Source organism: Fopius arisanus, unplaced genomic scaffold (assembly GCF_000806365.1).
Source record: "Fopius arisanus strain USDA-PBARC FA_bdor unplaced genomic scaffold, ASM80636v1 scaffold00020, whole genome shotgun sequence".
Classification (NCBI taxonomy): Eukaryota; Metazoa; Arthropoda; class Insecta; order Hymenoptera; family Braconidae; genus Fopius; species Fopius arisanus.
In genome coordinates this window covers 460,396-475,140 of record NW_011887759.1, presented here as the reverse complement: position 1 = coordinate 475,140, position 14,745 = coordinate 460,396, and the positions used below count along the sequence as shown (strand labels likewise).

The window sequence follows — 14,745 nt, the reverse complement described above, 5'->3', positions numbered from 1 at the left end:
TTAATCGACAGATCATTTCGCAAAATGGTCATTGCGTCCCGAATCTCCTGCATCATGCAATATATGGGTAGATATGGATTGTACTACGCGGCGTTCATTGTGAATTGATTCCAATGGGTTCAGAGTACTCTATAATCTTTGGATCCTATCCTCTAACATCGTATTTTTATTTAAAAATAAATTAATTATAAAAATATTAAATTCATTTATCAATTATTTTTGGGACTCCAAATGAACGTGATAATTGGATTTTCTGTGTTAATCCATTATTTTCGTTATCGGTATGAATCGATATTTCGAGTTTAAAATTGGAGGTGAATTATGGATTATTAAATTAAACTTTTACCGGGAGTCTATTCACTGTCATTAAACGGACAATCATTGATTGGTAATTCTGATTGAGGGATTCAAAGTGAAAGAGTCATGATTCTCATCGGATCATTCGAGTTCCTATTCGAAACTCGCGATCCATTAGCAGATTAATCAAAACATTTTTTCTCTCGTTCGGTCAATGGAAAAAATGGGGAACGGAAATGAAACGAAAACAACGAGAGAGAATAGATTTCACGTCAATGCCTGTGATGTTTTTAAATGCAATCCAATTAAAAACTAGAAAGTTTTCCTTGTAGATGTGATTCATTGTTATTAATCTCATGGAAATGTTTAAATTTAATTATATTGAATTCATGCGATAATTGAGGGTAGTGCAGATATAATTAAGCATTGATGGGGAGGAGAAAAATGGATTTAAAATGTCATACAATTAAATGTACCGATCACTAAAACAGTTTCGCTTTTATTTTTTAATTTAATTTTACGGTTATTATGGGCAAATAGAATCGATAAATCTCAGTTTATGTTTTAAACGTTATTGAGTAATTAGAGAATTATATAAACATTGCCGCTTTTTCATTATTACTGTCCGTGCAATACACATCGAATTGACAACAGAACTGCTCATTTAATTAAAACGAATCGGAAAGTTTGAAACAATGGTCGAAATAATTAATGGTAATTGTTTAAAATCTAAATTAACTGTACTAAAAAACAATGAAAAGAAGTTACGGCTTTTTTAATTAATTTTCATTCGGGTACTGGTGAATTTTGGTAAATTGAGAATGAATGTAAATTGAAAATGGAAAAGGAACAACACCAGGAATATCATGCCCTTTACAAGATTATCATTTTTCTGAAAAATTTATAATTAACCAACATTGCCCATGTTTCGGTCGAATGAATACGCAAACAATTTATAAATTTATCTCAGTGGAGTAATTCAGTTCGAATGCGTTTACAAACAAAAATTGCCCCATTATCGCAATTCATTCTGCAAAAGCAGATTTTAACCACTGAAATAATGAAAATTGTCAGAATGATTTCAATGCCATTATTATGTATTTTAATTCTATAATTTTTATCCGAGCATTATGGAAAAAAATTCCAATACCAATGCTTTGACGGCGCATCCTAAAAGCTCGGCTAAAAGTCAGCTAAACCCAGAATCAAGTCATCCCTTCGAACGCCGGACGAACGAACGATCAGAACAAATTTTGACTTTCTCCACAAAAGATGCATTCTAAAATACATGGTCTGCATTTTTTGTTCTCCCTACTTGCGGTAAGAACCACCAACTTTTTCGATAAAAGTAGGAGGGTTGTAAGCTGTCGCGATTCATGGAACAATATTCATGGCGAATGCTCGATTAATGCAACGATCTCGTCGAACACGTGCGTTGAACTACCCTTGCTATCAATATAGTCCCCCCGTAATACGTTCCCTGACTCACGAATACATAAAGTTAGTGTGGGTTTGCGCAAATTCAGCTCTCACTCTGTCCGCAATCCTGCGCACGAGGTTCATAGTGGCTACGCCCTTCCGGATATCTGATTTCTGACCCGGATATGCCCTAGCCCGGGGACTCGAAAAATTCGTGAGATATTAATTCAATGCCCCCTCAGCCCCCCCTCACCCTGTAGCACTCCCTTTTGGTCTTGTCCGATGAATACTTTTCACATTGCGATCAAGGAGCGTCCACTCAATGCGCACCCTGCAGCGTTAAAAGCTCTGTGAAAAGGACTCTTCCCCTATATTCTCAAAAATATCTCTAACCTTTTTCATCCGAGTGATGCCGTTCAACGGAATAATGTGAAAAGAGCAGTGGTCAGTGGTTCAGTCGCTTGGTAGATCAAAGGATTGAAGAAAAATAAACACAATTTGGCATTTTGTGGAAACGGGCTGAAGGGATGATATCGCATGCCCATCGGATCAATCATCGAAAAGTTAGGGCCTCACATAGCGCTCTATGTTCGTTTATAAATGGGAATTATGCGATAACAATGTCGAAAAAATTAAAATTTCGCGAGTTGTTGAGCAGAATTGAGGGAAATTACGAAGATCGGTAAATTCGTTGGTAGATTCAAGAGACATAACATTTGATGTTCACCAGAATATGAAATTACGACTGATACCTGAGGTGAATTATTCCCGAAATTGAGAGTGGAATTGGTACCCTCAATTGTGGGATTTTTGGGAGCCTAATGAATCCTTTGATTAATGAGGAATTGATGAAATTTCACAGAGCAAGTGTTTACAATGCTGGCAATGTAAATTCGACTAGGGACCCGAGCACATGGACAGTGGACTAGGCAGTGATTGCAATCCCAACCATCCGATGAAAGGGATGCTGTGGAGTTTCCTTTCAATGCAACGGCGCTGGACGTTACTGAGAATTTTGGCGCCAGCCAGATCGCCTCCATAAATAGCAACAGACAACAGTTAAGTTGGACTGCGATAACGTATGCAATCCGATGGTTGGATTTTACTGTGGAGCAATGTGACAGGCGAACTCTAGAGTTGATACATGATTGTTTACGACATGCAAAGGAGAAACTATTGTATGGCATGATGTGTGGGCTTTCGACTCTCATCTTCGGGCCACTTTCCATACCTCCAAAGAAATAGACAAGTCCTGGGGCTTCATGAATGTGGATGAATCCAGAGAACAGTGAAGTTTCGGTGAAACCCAATATCTCTCAATCAAAGGGGATGATCTACATTACCGTCAACGTCTAATCGTCAAAAGGATCTTGAAACCAAACTCTCTGGATGACTGACTGTCTACACCTGCACCTACTAACTTTCCTTTCTTCTATAAGAACCCTTCAACTGCCCAAACCAACTCCTCGCTCCTCTCAAATTTCATAATCTGTGGAGAAAAGAATCCACAAGTCTTCTCATAAATCTCCGGGTTCCTAACGTTCAACTCCAATTCAGGAATGGGCAATGTCTTGCAATAATTACGGGTTAATATGAGAAAGTCTTCCACGTCACGTAGTAATGGTAATTAATTCAGAGAAATTATTCCTCAAATTTTCACGGTTTAATTTGTCCATTTGTACCATGTGCTTTTTAGTAATTAATCAAAAGCAAAAGAGAATTAAGACGTAAAACAGATCGATGAATGAATAAATGAGCGTGTGTGACCTGAACGATCCAATATCGATGGAATCAATGAAAGTGCGAAGGCCACACTTCCACAATTTCATTTTCCCACGCGAATCTTATTCCCATACGAAGTATTCTAGAGATTCGTGGATGAGAATCGCAAGATTAGCCTAATGACAAATCCGTTAATGAATGTTGTCGATTTGTCTGTGAATCACATTCGTATGGGGAAGTGTTTAACGAATCAGCATTCTCAAGGGAATGCCAAATATTCGGTCACGGTTTACATTCCAAAGTGTCGAGAATAGGCCCCCAGGTTCAATCTTCGATCTCCTGACCTTGCATTCGTGGTGGGGTTCATTCTGTCATCGATGAAGGTTACCTCTAGCTTCAACGCGCAATCAGCATTGCGTTGGCCTTTCCCCTTGTGCAATCACGCTCTATTGTATTCCACGTAAACCTCAACCATTCTGCGTCGGGTTGTCTCATTCGTATGCAAATATCGTCATCACCCCCTTAGAATGGACAACCGACTCGCATAACCATTAGGCAACAATCCCCATGAGCCAATGGTCTCGTTTTTTCCTCTGGTTGTAACTGCATTCATCGCCTCTTTCATTTTGCAGCATAAAATTAATGTGAGCGGGAATTCAAATCAGAGCTTGAGGCATCACTCTGAGAGTTGAATCCAAAAAGTTGCACTGATTTGAATTGACGAGGGAACTGTCTTCAATCAAAATACCACTTTTTACTCATCCATTCTCGCTTCTGCGTTCATCTCCATCTGATAATTGTATCGCCCAGGAAATTACAACTTCATGGAATAATTAAATAAATTTCCGGAATATTCAGAAGAACATGGGGTTGAATTTCGAGGAGATGGAAGTGAAAAATTTCAAGTTTCTTTTACTTAGAATTGCCCTGCGGGTAGCGTATGTAAACAGCATGGAATTCACTTGGAATTGTAGGAGGAAAATATCACTCCGATCGGTTAAATTTGAAGATCAAATTGCGGAATCCGAATTCAATTCCAATTAAAATACGATTAATTCTTGTCGTTAATCCCTATTATGATGGTTATCCGTAATATCCCTATCCGAGACCGAAATGGAATTAGGATCATATTAGCCTGATGGGGTCAGATCGTGTGTTCCGAAGAAATAACACAATTTAACTTCTTCAGAACTTCATTAACCTTTCACCTGACAGATCTCTCTAGGAAGGCCCCTCAGGCCTCATCTGCACCTGAATTCACATCAGGTCCCTCATCAAACCACCCCCCGCCCCACCAAGACACTTGAACCTCTGCATTAAGTACTCACCTTCTGATAATTCGACGCCAACAGCAGATAATTCCCATCCGGCGACAGCTGATGATCAAAACTCGAGCTGAGTGCCTGAAAATTTGACAAAAAAAACTAATTACCACGAGTGGAAATTGTGCGGTTGAACATCCATTGGGGAAATGAAAAAAACCCACTAGCAAGTATAAACTGTCATTTTTTCCAGGAGCTAGCATTGAAATGGTTTTTAGAGGTAAAAGTTGGTGAAAAAAAAAAAGGGGTTTTGAAATAAAAAGACAGCTACTGTGAAAAATAATCCCATTACGCTTTCTTGCTGTTGGTTTTTTTTCCTCGCTAATTAAGGCAAAATCGACTAGTCTCTCCAGTCTGGTTGGCGGTGGTGAAGTTCGATTAATTCGATTCTCCTCGACATTCACCCTCTCTCGTGTTACCGTCTAACCCCCCATATTCACTCATCCCACCAATCTACTCCTCTCGCACCATTGCACTGAGCTTTTTATTAGCACACCTTGTTCCGCGGATGATTTCCCCAGCTTCCATACACACGTATCCGAAATTTGTATATGTGTACATGCACCGGGGTCATGTCGGTCGTTTCGGTCCGTCCACGGAGAAATTAACGTTCGCGGCTTGCCTTGCGGCACTAATTAGCCCACACCATACGGCATCTCGTGGAATGAATCTCGAGTTATTTATCGGTAAAATGGAGATTAAGGGGTGGTGACGCTGTGCTGAGAGCTGACTCGTTTTAATTGAACATTATCGGTATATTTTGTGGATTTGTTGGTGGGAAAAAATTCAAGAGGGTGAAGGGATCTTTTAGAACTGATCGCCTGTTGATGCATTCAATTTGTTGAGTGATTGGTTTTTTAATAGAGCATTTATCAGAGAATGACGGAATCTCCGAGGGTTAGGGAAAAGTCAGGGTATGAATAATTTAATATCTTGTAGCGGTTTAGTCTTTTCAAATGTCCATCTGCTGATAGTCAGAGAAATTAGTCGATAATTATTGCGAAATATTTAGTTATAGGGCTGCCAAACTGTTGTGATAGCAAATTGGTGCATCTTAGTTTCATCGAGATGACGAGGAATTTTTTAATTGAAAATTGCATTATTACTTGAATGTCGGCCTAGCTATGGAGAGACTGGGGCGTATGTGAATGAATTGTTGATTGATAATTTGCATTTTGAATAAATGGAATTTTTGAGAGAATGTGGTTTTTACGCAATCACAAAATTTCGGTTAAATATCAATGGATTCATACAATTTGTAGGAAACTTTGAGAACTCGGGGAAAACGAGAATTAAAAAATTCAAACGAGATGGAAATTGTTGGGTGTACCTCAATTTGTTTCTGACTGTAAGCATTTTCTATTGTAATGAAAAATTATAGGTTTTCCAAACATCCACGTCGATTCAATAAAATAAAGGATGCGTTGACATTACTTTTTTAGAAAGGATGAGTAATGTCTGAATAAAAAACAAATTGTTTCGTGGATTGTAATCGACAAAATTGATTGTAAAATTCCAAAATACCAAAATTCAACATATAAAAAAAAGCCATTTGAAAAATTTTGAAGAAAATAAAACGAAATTTAAAAGGATTCAAAAAATACAACTGAGTGAACATTATTGGATCTGTATAATACTCACAGGCTGCGAAGTCGGCATTAATACTCGCGCTGAAGCATTTTCAATGCTGTAAACCATCAAATTTCCAGGTTCATCCCTGTACAGGATCTGATCATCTGAAATAAAAATAAATGCTCAGTAAAAATAAAAATGCGAAACAATATCCGCGAAAAAAATGAAAATAATTCGACGCTGATTCGGAAATTGATAATAAGCACGTGTTGCCGAGAGAAATGCCTGGGAGGTGTGAGGATGGAACAACTACCACTAATTGAATTTATTGGCACCATCAACTAAACATCCATAAAATACAATGGTGAATGGATAAATCGATTCACACATGGGCCATTTTCGTTTCGTATATCTATCCGGATATTACCGCGAGAGTGACACACTCGACCAAGTGTTTGTATCATTCGGAGTGATCTCCACCCGCCGTCATCGTGTGTACGCGAAATTTCAATCTCCATTCGACTGGAAGGGTTTACGCATCCCCTTGTTTTGTATCTGTCTGTGGATACGGTACAACGTGTCATTTCCGGGTGCCACCGTTTATTGCTGTCAAGCACCTGTGCATTGTCCCACTGTAGTTTCCGACGCTCAGAATAGACAATGTCGGCAACATTTTTGTTACGTCCACCGGAAATTATTGAACAATGAATGTGTTAGGATATCGGTCACAGATTTCGCACAACAGTTGATAGAATTTCGACTGCTATAGTTTTATCGAGATCTCCGCGGATTTCTGCATGGAAAGAATGAAATTCGAAGGATTAAATAAGTCGTGGAAATTCAGTAATTCATTCGACTTATCACTGGATTTTTAGGAAGTAAAGGCTATTTTTGGAGAATACAATTTTTTTTTTCATTTTTTGCAATAATTATTTTTGTTTAATTATTAAGTTTTTAAATAAAATCGAGGGCCACGCGACAGTACACATTTCACTGTGGGTAGCATATGTAAACAGGGTAAAATTATAAAATAGTCGTTGCAAAGCAATTCATGAATAATTTCGTGATTTATGTGATTTATGCATTGAATCAATCGGCGGAAAAATTTTAAATGAGAACTAACCGACTGCCAGGGAAACTGTAGACCGAAATTACCGCAAAATCCCGCTATAGGGGGATGCACGGGGCTGTAGGGGAAGCGGAATCGGGGAATCCGATTACATGCAACTATACCCCCACCACGTGCTCGCTGCGACCGTTGCGTATAGTAGAGTGGGGCAGCCGAAAAATACGTGGAAAAAGAAATTGAGGAGAGGTGTCACTATAGCGGCATTTTACTGTATATGGAAAAACATGGAAATTATGTACATAATATTTGTGGAGTTATGAATAATTTTCTTGTTATGAGGGACGCAGGACAGATGGGGAACGCATGGACTTTTCCAAATGTAGCAAATTTAATATAATTTTGAATTTTTGCATGTGGGTTATAAGAGAGGTGTTATCTGGTATTGTTTCTGTGAGTGTGTGGGGTCTCGTCTCTAAGAGGGAGCTCATTTCGTCACCGTGTAAGATTACCAAGGTAGATCGTTAAAGCTATATATTATCGAGGCGATAGAGGGAGAATAGGCCATAACCGACGTCCTGTGCATGATATCAAATTACCCTTCTCCTACCACTCCCTCAATCCTCACCCGTTGTCACGGTGCGTTCCATAATCCTCCGTGTATATTCATGGATATCAAGTATATACTATATCCTTCCAGGAAGGCAATAGGGCATTGAGGTACACAATATACGGCTTGCGAAAGGCGAAAGGTGAATGAATTGTCCTGACAAATTGCTCTGCTGTCCCTCATTTACTTGTTTCTCTCATGAATGAGATCAAGATGTCTTTGTCGGTGGAATTCACGGATCGGGCAATATTGTCTGACGCTTTTTCCAGAGTTGTCTATCAAGCCGGAAAATGTGGGCTTCATACGGCTGTGAGGAAGCAGAAGAAAATAAGTCGGAAAATAAATTGCTGACCACCGCCATTGCTGCGGGAAATTGCGTTCTTCCCTTTTCTTATCTGTGAGAATTCTGTCACGTCTTACAAATTGATCATTTAACGTTACCGAATTCACTTTGTCATTTTTCCTAGCCTAATGCTTTGTCTTGGGGTCTCCATTGGAAAAGATGAAAGCTTTGGGAATCTTCGATTATCTCGTTGCGGGGGAAACACTGTAATCCGTTAGTTGTCACATCCCTCTTTTCGGAACGGGGGTTTTCCCAATGATAAACGAATTAGTCTTTCTTATTTTGTTGGAGTCTTTTGTTGATTTTTCATGAGAAAACGAAAGGCTGGTTCGACACTCTCTGCTTCAGGCTTTTCCAAAACCCGATTGTCAACGGAAATTCTAGTTCCATTATTCCAAATAATTGATGAAAAAAAATGGGAAAACTCCAGGATTTTTAATCTGAATGTGGCATTCTGTGTTATTGTCTTGAAAATTAATCGTTAAGAATCCATGACATTTCTTTTTTTGTTTAATTCATGACAAACTTTTGTGCGAATGGGACACATTGAGGCTTTTCCGATTCCTCTCAAAAACTATTGGACATGATGTCATCCTCGATGGAGTGTCTAAAGTTATTAATTCTTATTGACCCCATCGGCACTAGGATGATCACGGATCGATCAAATTGTGAAATGAGCAACGCGAAGGAAAGTTAATTCCCCAATGCTCGAACCGCTCATCCGCCCTTAGCCATGACAGGATGTCGGCCCTCACCGTCGATTATCCGTGGGAGACTGCGAAAAGTTGAACAGAGTTTGTCGCTGTGGTAGTGATGATTACCAGTCCGCGAGAGCTAATAATCCGATCAACTTCTCATCAAGTACTCGACACTCCGAACGCACACCAAGAAATATTGGATTTACCTGTAGCTCAGCGGAATGTCAGCTGAGACATAATCATTTTTAGAGAAATTTTATTTCCCCCCAAACATCCCACCCAGCGCGACGTGGATCAAGAGCTGCCGGTGCTCAAAAGAATATTTAATCGGCCATTTTAAATATTATTGTGCACCAGTCAACTTTGATGAGGTTCACTCAATATAGAAAACAATTTTACCAGAACATCAGACTTAATCAGGGTTGGTTCGGTTTCGGTCACCCGAAAGAGATTTACAATTCATAGACCAAGTAGAGAGAATATGCAGAACCACGGGCTACTTTCTTTTACTACTTGATTTTACCTCGGGAATCGCTATCCTAATCTTGAACTCATAACATCCGAATTACCAATCTGATCCATTGAATATTTGTAATTTTCCATTAACAGCAAATTAAATTACGATTCAGAGTGAAATAAACTTGAATAGTTTACAATTTATTTGAAATTGTAATGAGAAATATTTACGCTACTTTAATCAGTCCAAGTATAGCTTGAATCGATCAATCGCGGAGAAATTGATGACCTCGGCCTAGACCCTGGAGATTGAATGATTTTTATAATGATTATTTGAGTAATCGCATTAATCCTCAATTCGTAAAATTAGCAATTTTGCCGAATTAGTCGATAATGCGCTTATATGCATAATTTTGCATTGACGGGAAGTTACTCGATGCGTGAATACTTAATGAGTTGATACACTGGTGGGTAAATATTGAATATTTATCGATGGGACTAAATCGTCAATTTATAATTGGTGAAGCCAATGGGTTTGCCTGCGGAAAAATATTTGATTATCGTTTTGTGTTATATCTTTGTTGCTAATTACTGGGATTGCGTAAAATTCAATAATTTCAATCGTTGCGCATCGATTTTCAAACGGCAATTGCTCTCAGCTGTTGGAATGAGGTGTAACCTATTTTCATTGTGCAGCATGAAATTAAATACCACTTACATCCCCTGTTACAGACATCTCTCACGCTATTTACTACTTGACATACGTCAAAACTCCATTTTCGGAAAAATCCAGGTTGCGTCTGTCATTCCATTTCACCGCTGATATTGTCAAGTGGAAAAATGAAGAAGTTTGAGCAATTGAAAACGTCGTGAGTGATAGTTCCGGTTGTATGTACGAACATCGTATTCGAGGAGATAATTGCACCGAGCAAAGTGGATTGTACCACTGCTGTCTGTAACGATCGTCAATACTTCCAATATTTGCCGACTCTTCAATGTATGACTTCTCTCTCTATAAAAAGGTTTTACATTTTTTCCTCCAACTTATTCTCCACATTTACAGAATCAAAAAACGATTCGAGTAGGAAAAGAGATTGAATTGCATGAAGATGTTATTTTTTCATTCTCTTAAATAAATCGAACTGCAATCGATACGCGAACACTCGAAGTCAGTCGATTTCGTATATAAATATATATGAATATCAATAAAATTTTTAAACTCGCATTATCGTTGTTTTCGAATCAGTGTTATTTATTTTATCGCTCGATTCTGAGAAAATCGAAATCAGATTATAGGACTAGAACGACAACATTGGGAAACGATATAAAAGAGTGGAACCGAGAGTACAAAAAGGGCAGCGATTGAGTATCGAGTAAGTTCAATTGGGCATCCAGTTCGCTTGATTTCATTGCTATTGATATTTTTTTTTCCTCGACACATAATCAATTGTTTGTTGGTGGAAAGAAACTGAGGGAAACGGGGATGTACGATAGTACAACATTTTTTTTTCACCAACTGTTTATCCGATTTTTCATTGTTTCTGTTATTCTTACTATTACTCTGAATGATAAATTCGAATAATATTTCACTTGTCTTTGAAAATTTAACGAGGAGAAACAATGTGGGGAAAAAAATTCATTCGTGAAAAAAAAGTGTCTAACGGAAGGGATAAAATAATGGTAAAAGAGTTGCATCATATGATAATGGAAGATTTCCGGTGAAAAACGAATTTCAGCTGAAGCAATAAATCACGTACCCCTGTGTGTTCAATATATCATTTTTTACACTTTTCAATATTTATATTTTTTCGATTCACAAAAGCGCGAGTCGATGGCATTGACGTTATGAGGTTAACAGCGGGAAAACGCTATCGGGTTGCAGCTGTTCGATTGCTATTGCGAAAAAAAAAGCCAATGGTTTGAATTTCATCGTATAAAAGTTCTCCCTTCAATTTCAATGATCGAGCTGCATAATTTTTTATCACGCCAGATGAATTGGAAATGGATCGTTGGGTGATGAAAGAGGAAATAAATTGGCTACACTGAATGTCATGACATTAATTGGAGAATTCAAATTTTTGCGGATTGACTCCGAATTCGTGATAATTAATATGCTAATTTCTTTTGTTCTACATGAAGTATTTGTGGCACACATCACAAAAATGAATTTCTACTGGACAATAATTGAACCATGAAAATAATGACAGCAGATGCAAATTCATGAATAATTATGAATCTTTAATTAATTTCCTTGTACTTTTGAAATTGTCAACGTTTGTTGAATTTTGTTGGTAAAATTTTGTTGTCCCCATATGATGACTAGAAAAAAGGAAAGGAATGGTTATAGTTGAGAAAAAAAATAAGGGAATGAGAAATGTTGAATTGATATGAATGAAATGAAATGGTGGACAAATTGAAAGTAACCTTTACTCATAGTCACATCCCGGAAGAATAGCAATGATCTCAACACCAGACGGAAGTGAAAAAAGAGGAATAGCTGGGGTAACCTTTTCTTTCTTTTATTCCTCATTCACATCCACCCGGAAACAAGCGTCCGGTGAAATCGGGAAAGGGTATATATCTCACCACTGTAAGCGCATGAGTTTGTTTGGGAGAATGGTTCATCCCACGGGAGTCACTACGTTTTCCCAATGCCCTCAGAATCTCGGATAAAGCCTCTCCCCGGACTGTTTTCACAAAATTGGGAGAACCGTATTTTATCCCCGATCGTTATCCCGAAAACTTTGCAAGTGTGGAACCTACGGAATGCGGTCGTTAGCTTGTGACGCTCCAACACCCGCGTACAATTGGTAACTCCAGCTGATATTTTTTTTCTCCAACATGTCGATATCTTCGCACTTCAAACGACACTTTTTTTTATCACTCAACTATTCGACGGGGATAGAAAAAATTTCCAACCAAAGTCTCATTATTTTTTTCCGCACCTCCGTCTCTCATAATCACCACATAAATTTGTAGTGATTAAAAGAGAGAGAAAGACTCAGCCCGAGGGATGAAATAAAGGATATTCTTCCGGGTATTCTGAAGGGATTTAAGTGTTACTCGAGATGGAGAAAAAAAAGATCAAATGAAAGGTAGAAACAGGAAGAAAACAAACCGGAGTGAATAATGAAGGCAGTTGGGTGTGAAAAATACTTTAGAAAAGATTTTAATCTCAAGAAAGTTTTGTCCATGCCAAAGCGGAATTTTATCAACCCCATTATTCCCATTCCACTACTTCGTTTTCCACCACTATAACTGCAAAAGCTAACGGTACACTTTCCCCAACTTCTTACCCCTTCATCCTTCGCCTAATACCTCTCCCCCTCCCCCCCTCCCTCCCAAACCACCGACAGCCCCTAATTGGTAAGACTATTTCAACGATCAGTCCAGTAATTTTAAATTAATCTCAATGCGATTCCGTTATTTTACTCTAATCGCTGATAAATTATTTTATATTCTGAAGGAAACGATGAAAACATGCAGACCGATTGCATTAGAATGAACTATTTGATGATGCAAATGGGATAGAGCGAACAACGTGCATTGGAAAATTTCATTAGTTGGGAAATTATTGAGTTGCCAAATAGTGGTGAGAAGGGCCATATGTGTCGTGACTGCAAACGACTGGTGCGTTTGAAATCGGTATTTCTGTCTCCATTGAAAAGGGGGTGGTGAGAAAAAGGGGGTGGATTGGGGGTGTTGTAGGGTTCGCATCACTGGAGAATCCCGGTGAGAGCGGATTAGGGTATAAACCGCTACCGACAAACCACACGACAATGCACTGCCGGTTTCTCACGGATTTGTTTAATGGAAGGATTCCCGGTGTAATTTGCCACGTTATTTTCAATTAAATTTCCGGAGGGCTTCATTGAATTTAGTTGCTGGACTCTATGGTAATTTGGTAACGAATTATTTACGTGGTTTTTATTTTGATGAGTTGATTGCTTAGTGTGAATACTGAGATTTGGAAATTATTGAGATTATTCTAATCGGGAATATGGAAATTATTTGAATTCCAATTAATTTCAAGAAATTTACGATTTTTTATAGAAAATGGGAATTTCTCCCTCTTCCGAGATATATCCGATAATTTTTTGAGGTTTTCGGGTATTACAACGGGAAATCTTGAAAGTATAGAGGGCAACTGAAATAACTCCGATGGCTGGCCACAAATGGGTTATACTACTTGCAGTGAGTTCCTCATGATCCACTGTTGAGATAGATACGTGAGAGGAATAAGTTGATTGAATATTAGAAAAAACGATAAAATGCGCAGTGAGTTTAAATTGCGCGGTAAAATCCTCTCCATTTTTCTGACTCTCATAAAAATTTGTGTTTTCCACTATCACAAGATGGAAATAATAAATATACGCGAAATGTCGATGAGGTTTTCAGTGTTCGGTTGTCACAAGTCTATTAACCTGGAGGAAATATAAATTTTTGTCAAACTCACCATTTATCCAGGTTCCATTGAAGGGTTTGGTGGTCAAGGATCCGAAGAGCCAGTCATCGAGAGTAATTTTAGATGCAGTAGGTGTCGGGGCATTTGGAGAATTTGGACTACTCGTGAGTAAAATAATCGCTGTGATCAGCAGTGCAAGCACTAAGATTGCTATCAGTCCGCCAACCAACAGCCGACGCCAATTTCGACGGTTGTTTTTCGTCATCAGTTCCTGTAACAGTGAAATAAAAAATGTTGGTTCATTGGAGTTGAATTTCCAGGTGATTCTATCACTTTGAAGAACTAGAGAATCGATGAACTTTGAGAATAAATGCGATACCACTTTGTTCGTCTCTTTTACTCACGGAATTTTTCCATTCTACCTGGAATGGAGTGAGAATAAAGGCTTTTGGTGGAGCAAGGGCATCCATTCCGGGTGGAAAGCACGGAAATTTTATGTTTTCGTCAATATTTGGCCAGAGGTGATTTTCTTTAGAGGTAAATTGGACGGCGAGATGAAATGTGAATTTCACCTTTGATATGATGTGAGGTAAATCGGTGCTCTGCTGCTGGCAAGCGAAATTCCTTCGTAATCGATTAACCCTCATCTCAAGCAGAATCAGGTTTTAAATTATACACGTGGTTAAATTTATTCAAATATATGCCCGCAGATTTACCGCTCTCTTTGCCCTTCATACTGCATATTTACGGGCTGATTTTTTTACAAACGTGTTCTACCTTCTTCCGGAAAAAAAAATGCAAACGAGCCCCTGATGGCAAGAAAAATGAAACGTTG

At 38.5% G+C, this 14,745-nt stretch overlaps 1 protein-coding gene across 1 annotated transcript in view; it reads right to left on the bottom strand.

Annotated features, from left to right (window-relative positions):
- Window positions 1-14,745, bottom strand: part of ome (dipeptidyl peptidase 4 omega) — a 174,686-nt gene that overhangs the window by 53,798 nt on the left and 106,143 nt on the right. The window contains exons 2-4 of the mRNA XM_011301224.1: window positions 13,962-14,181; window positions 6,402-6,496; window positions 4,767-4,841 (exon numbers count right to left, since the gene is read on the bottom strand). Of these exons, the coding sequence (XP_011299526.1) occupies window positions 4,767-4,841; window positions 6,402-6,496; window positions 13,962-14,181 (390 nt within the window). The remainder of the gene's footprint in view (window positions 1-4,766; window positions 4,842-6,401; window positions 6,497-13,961; window positions 14,182-14,745) is intronic.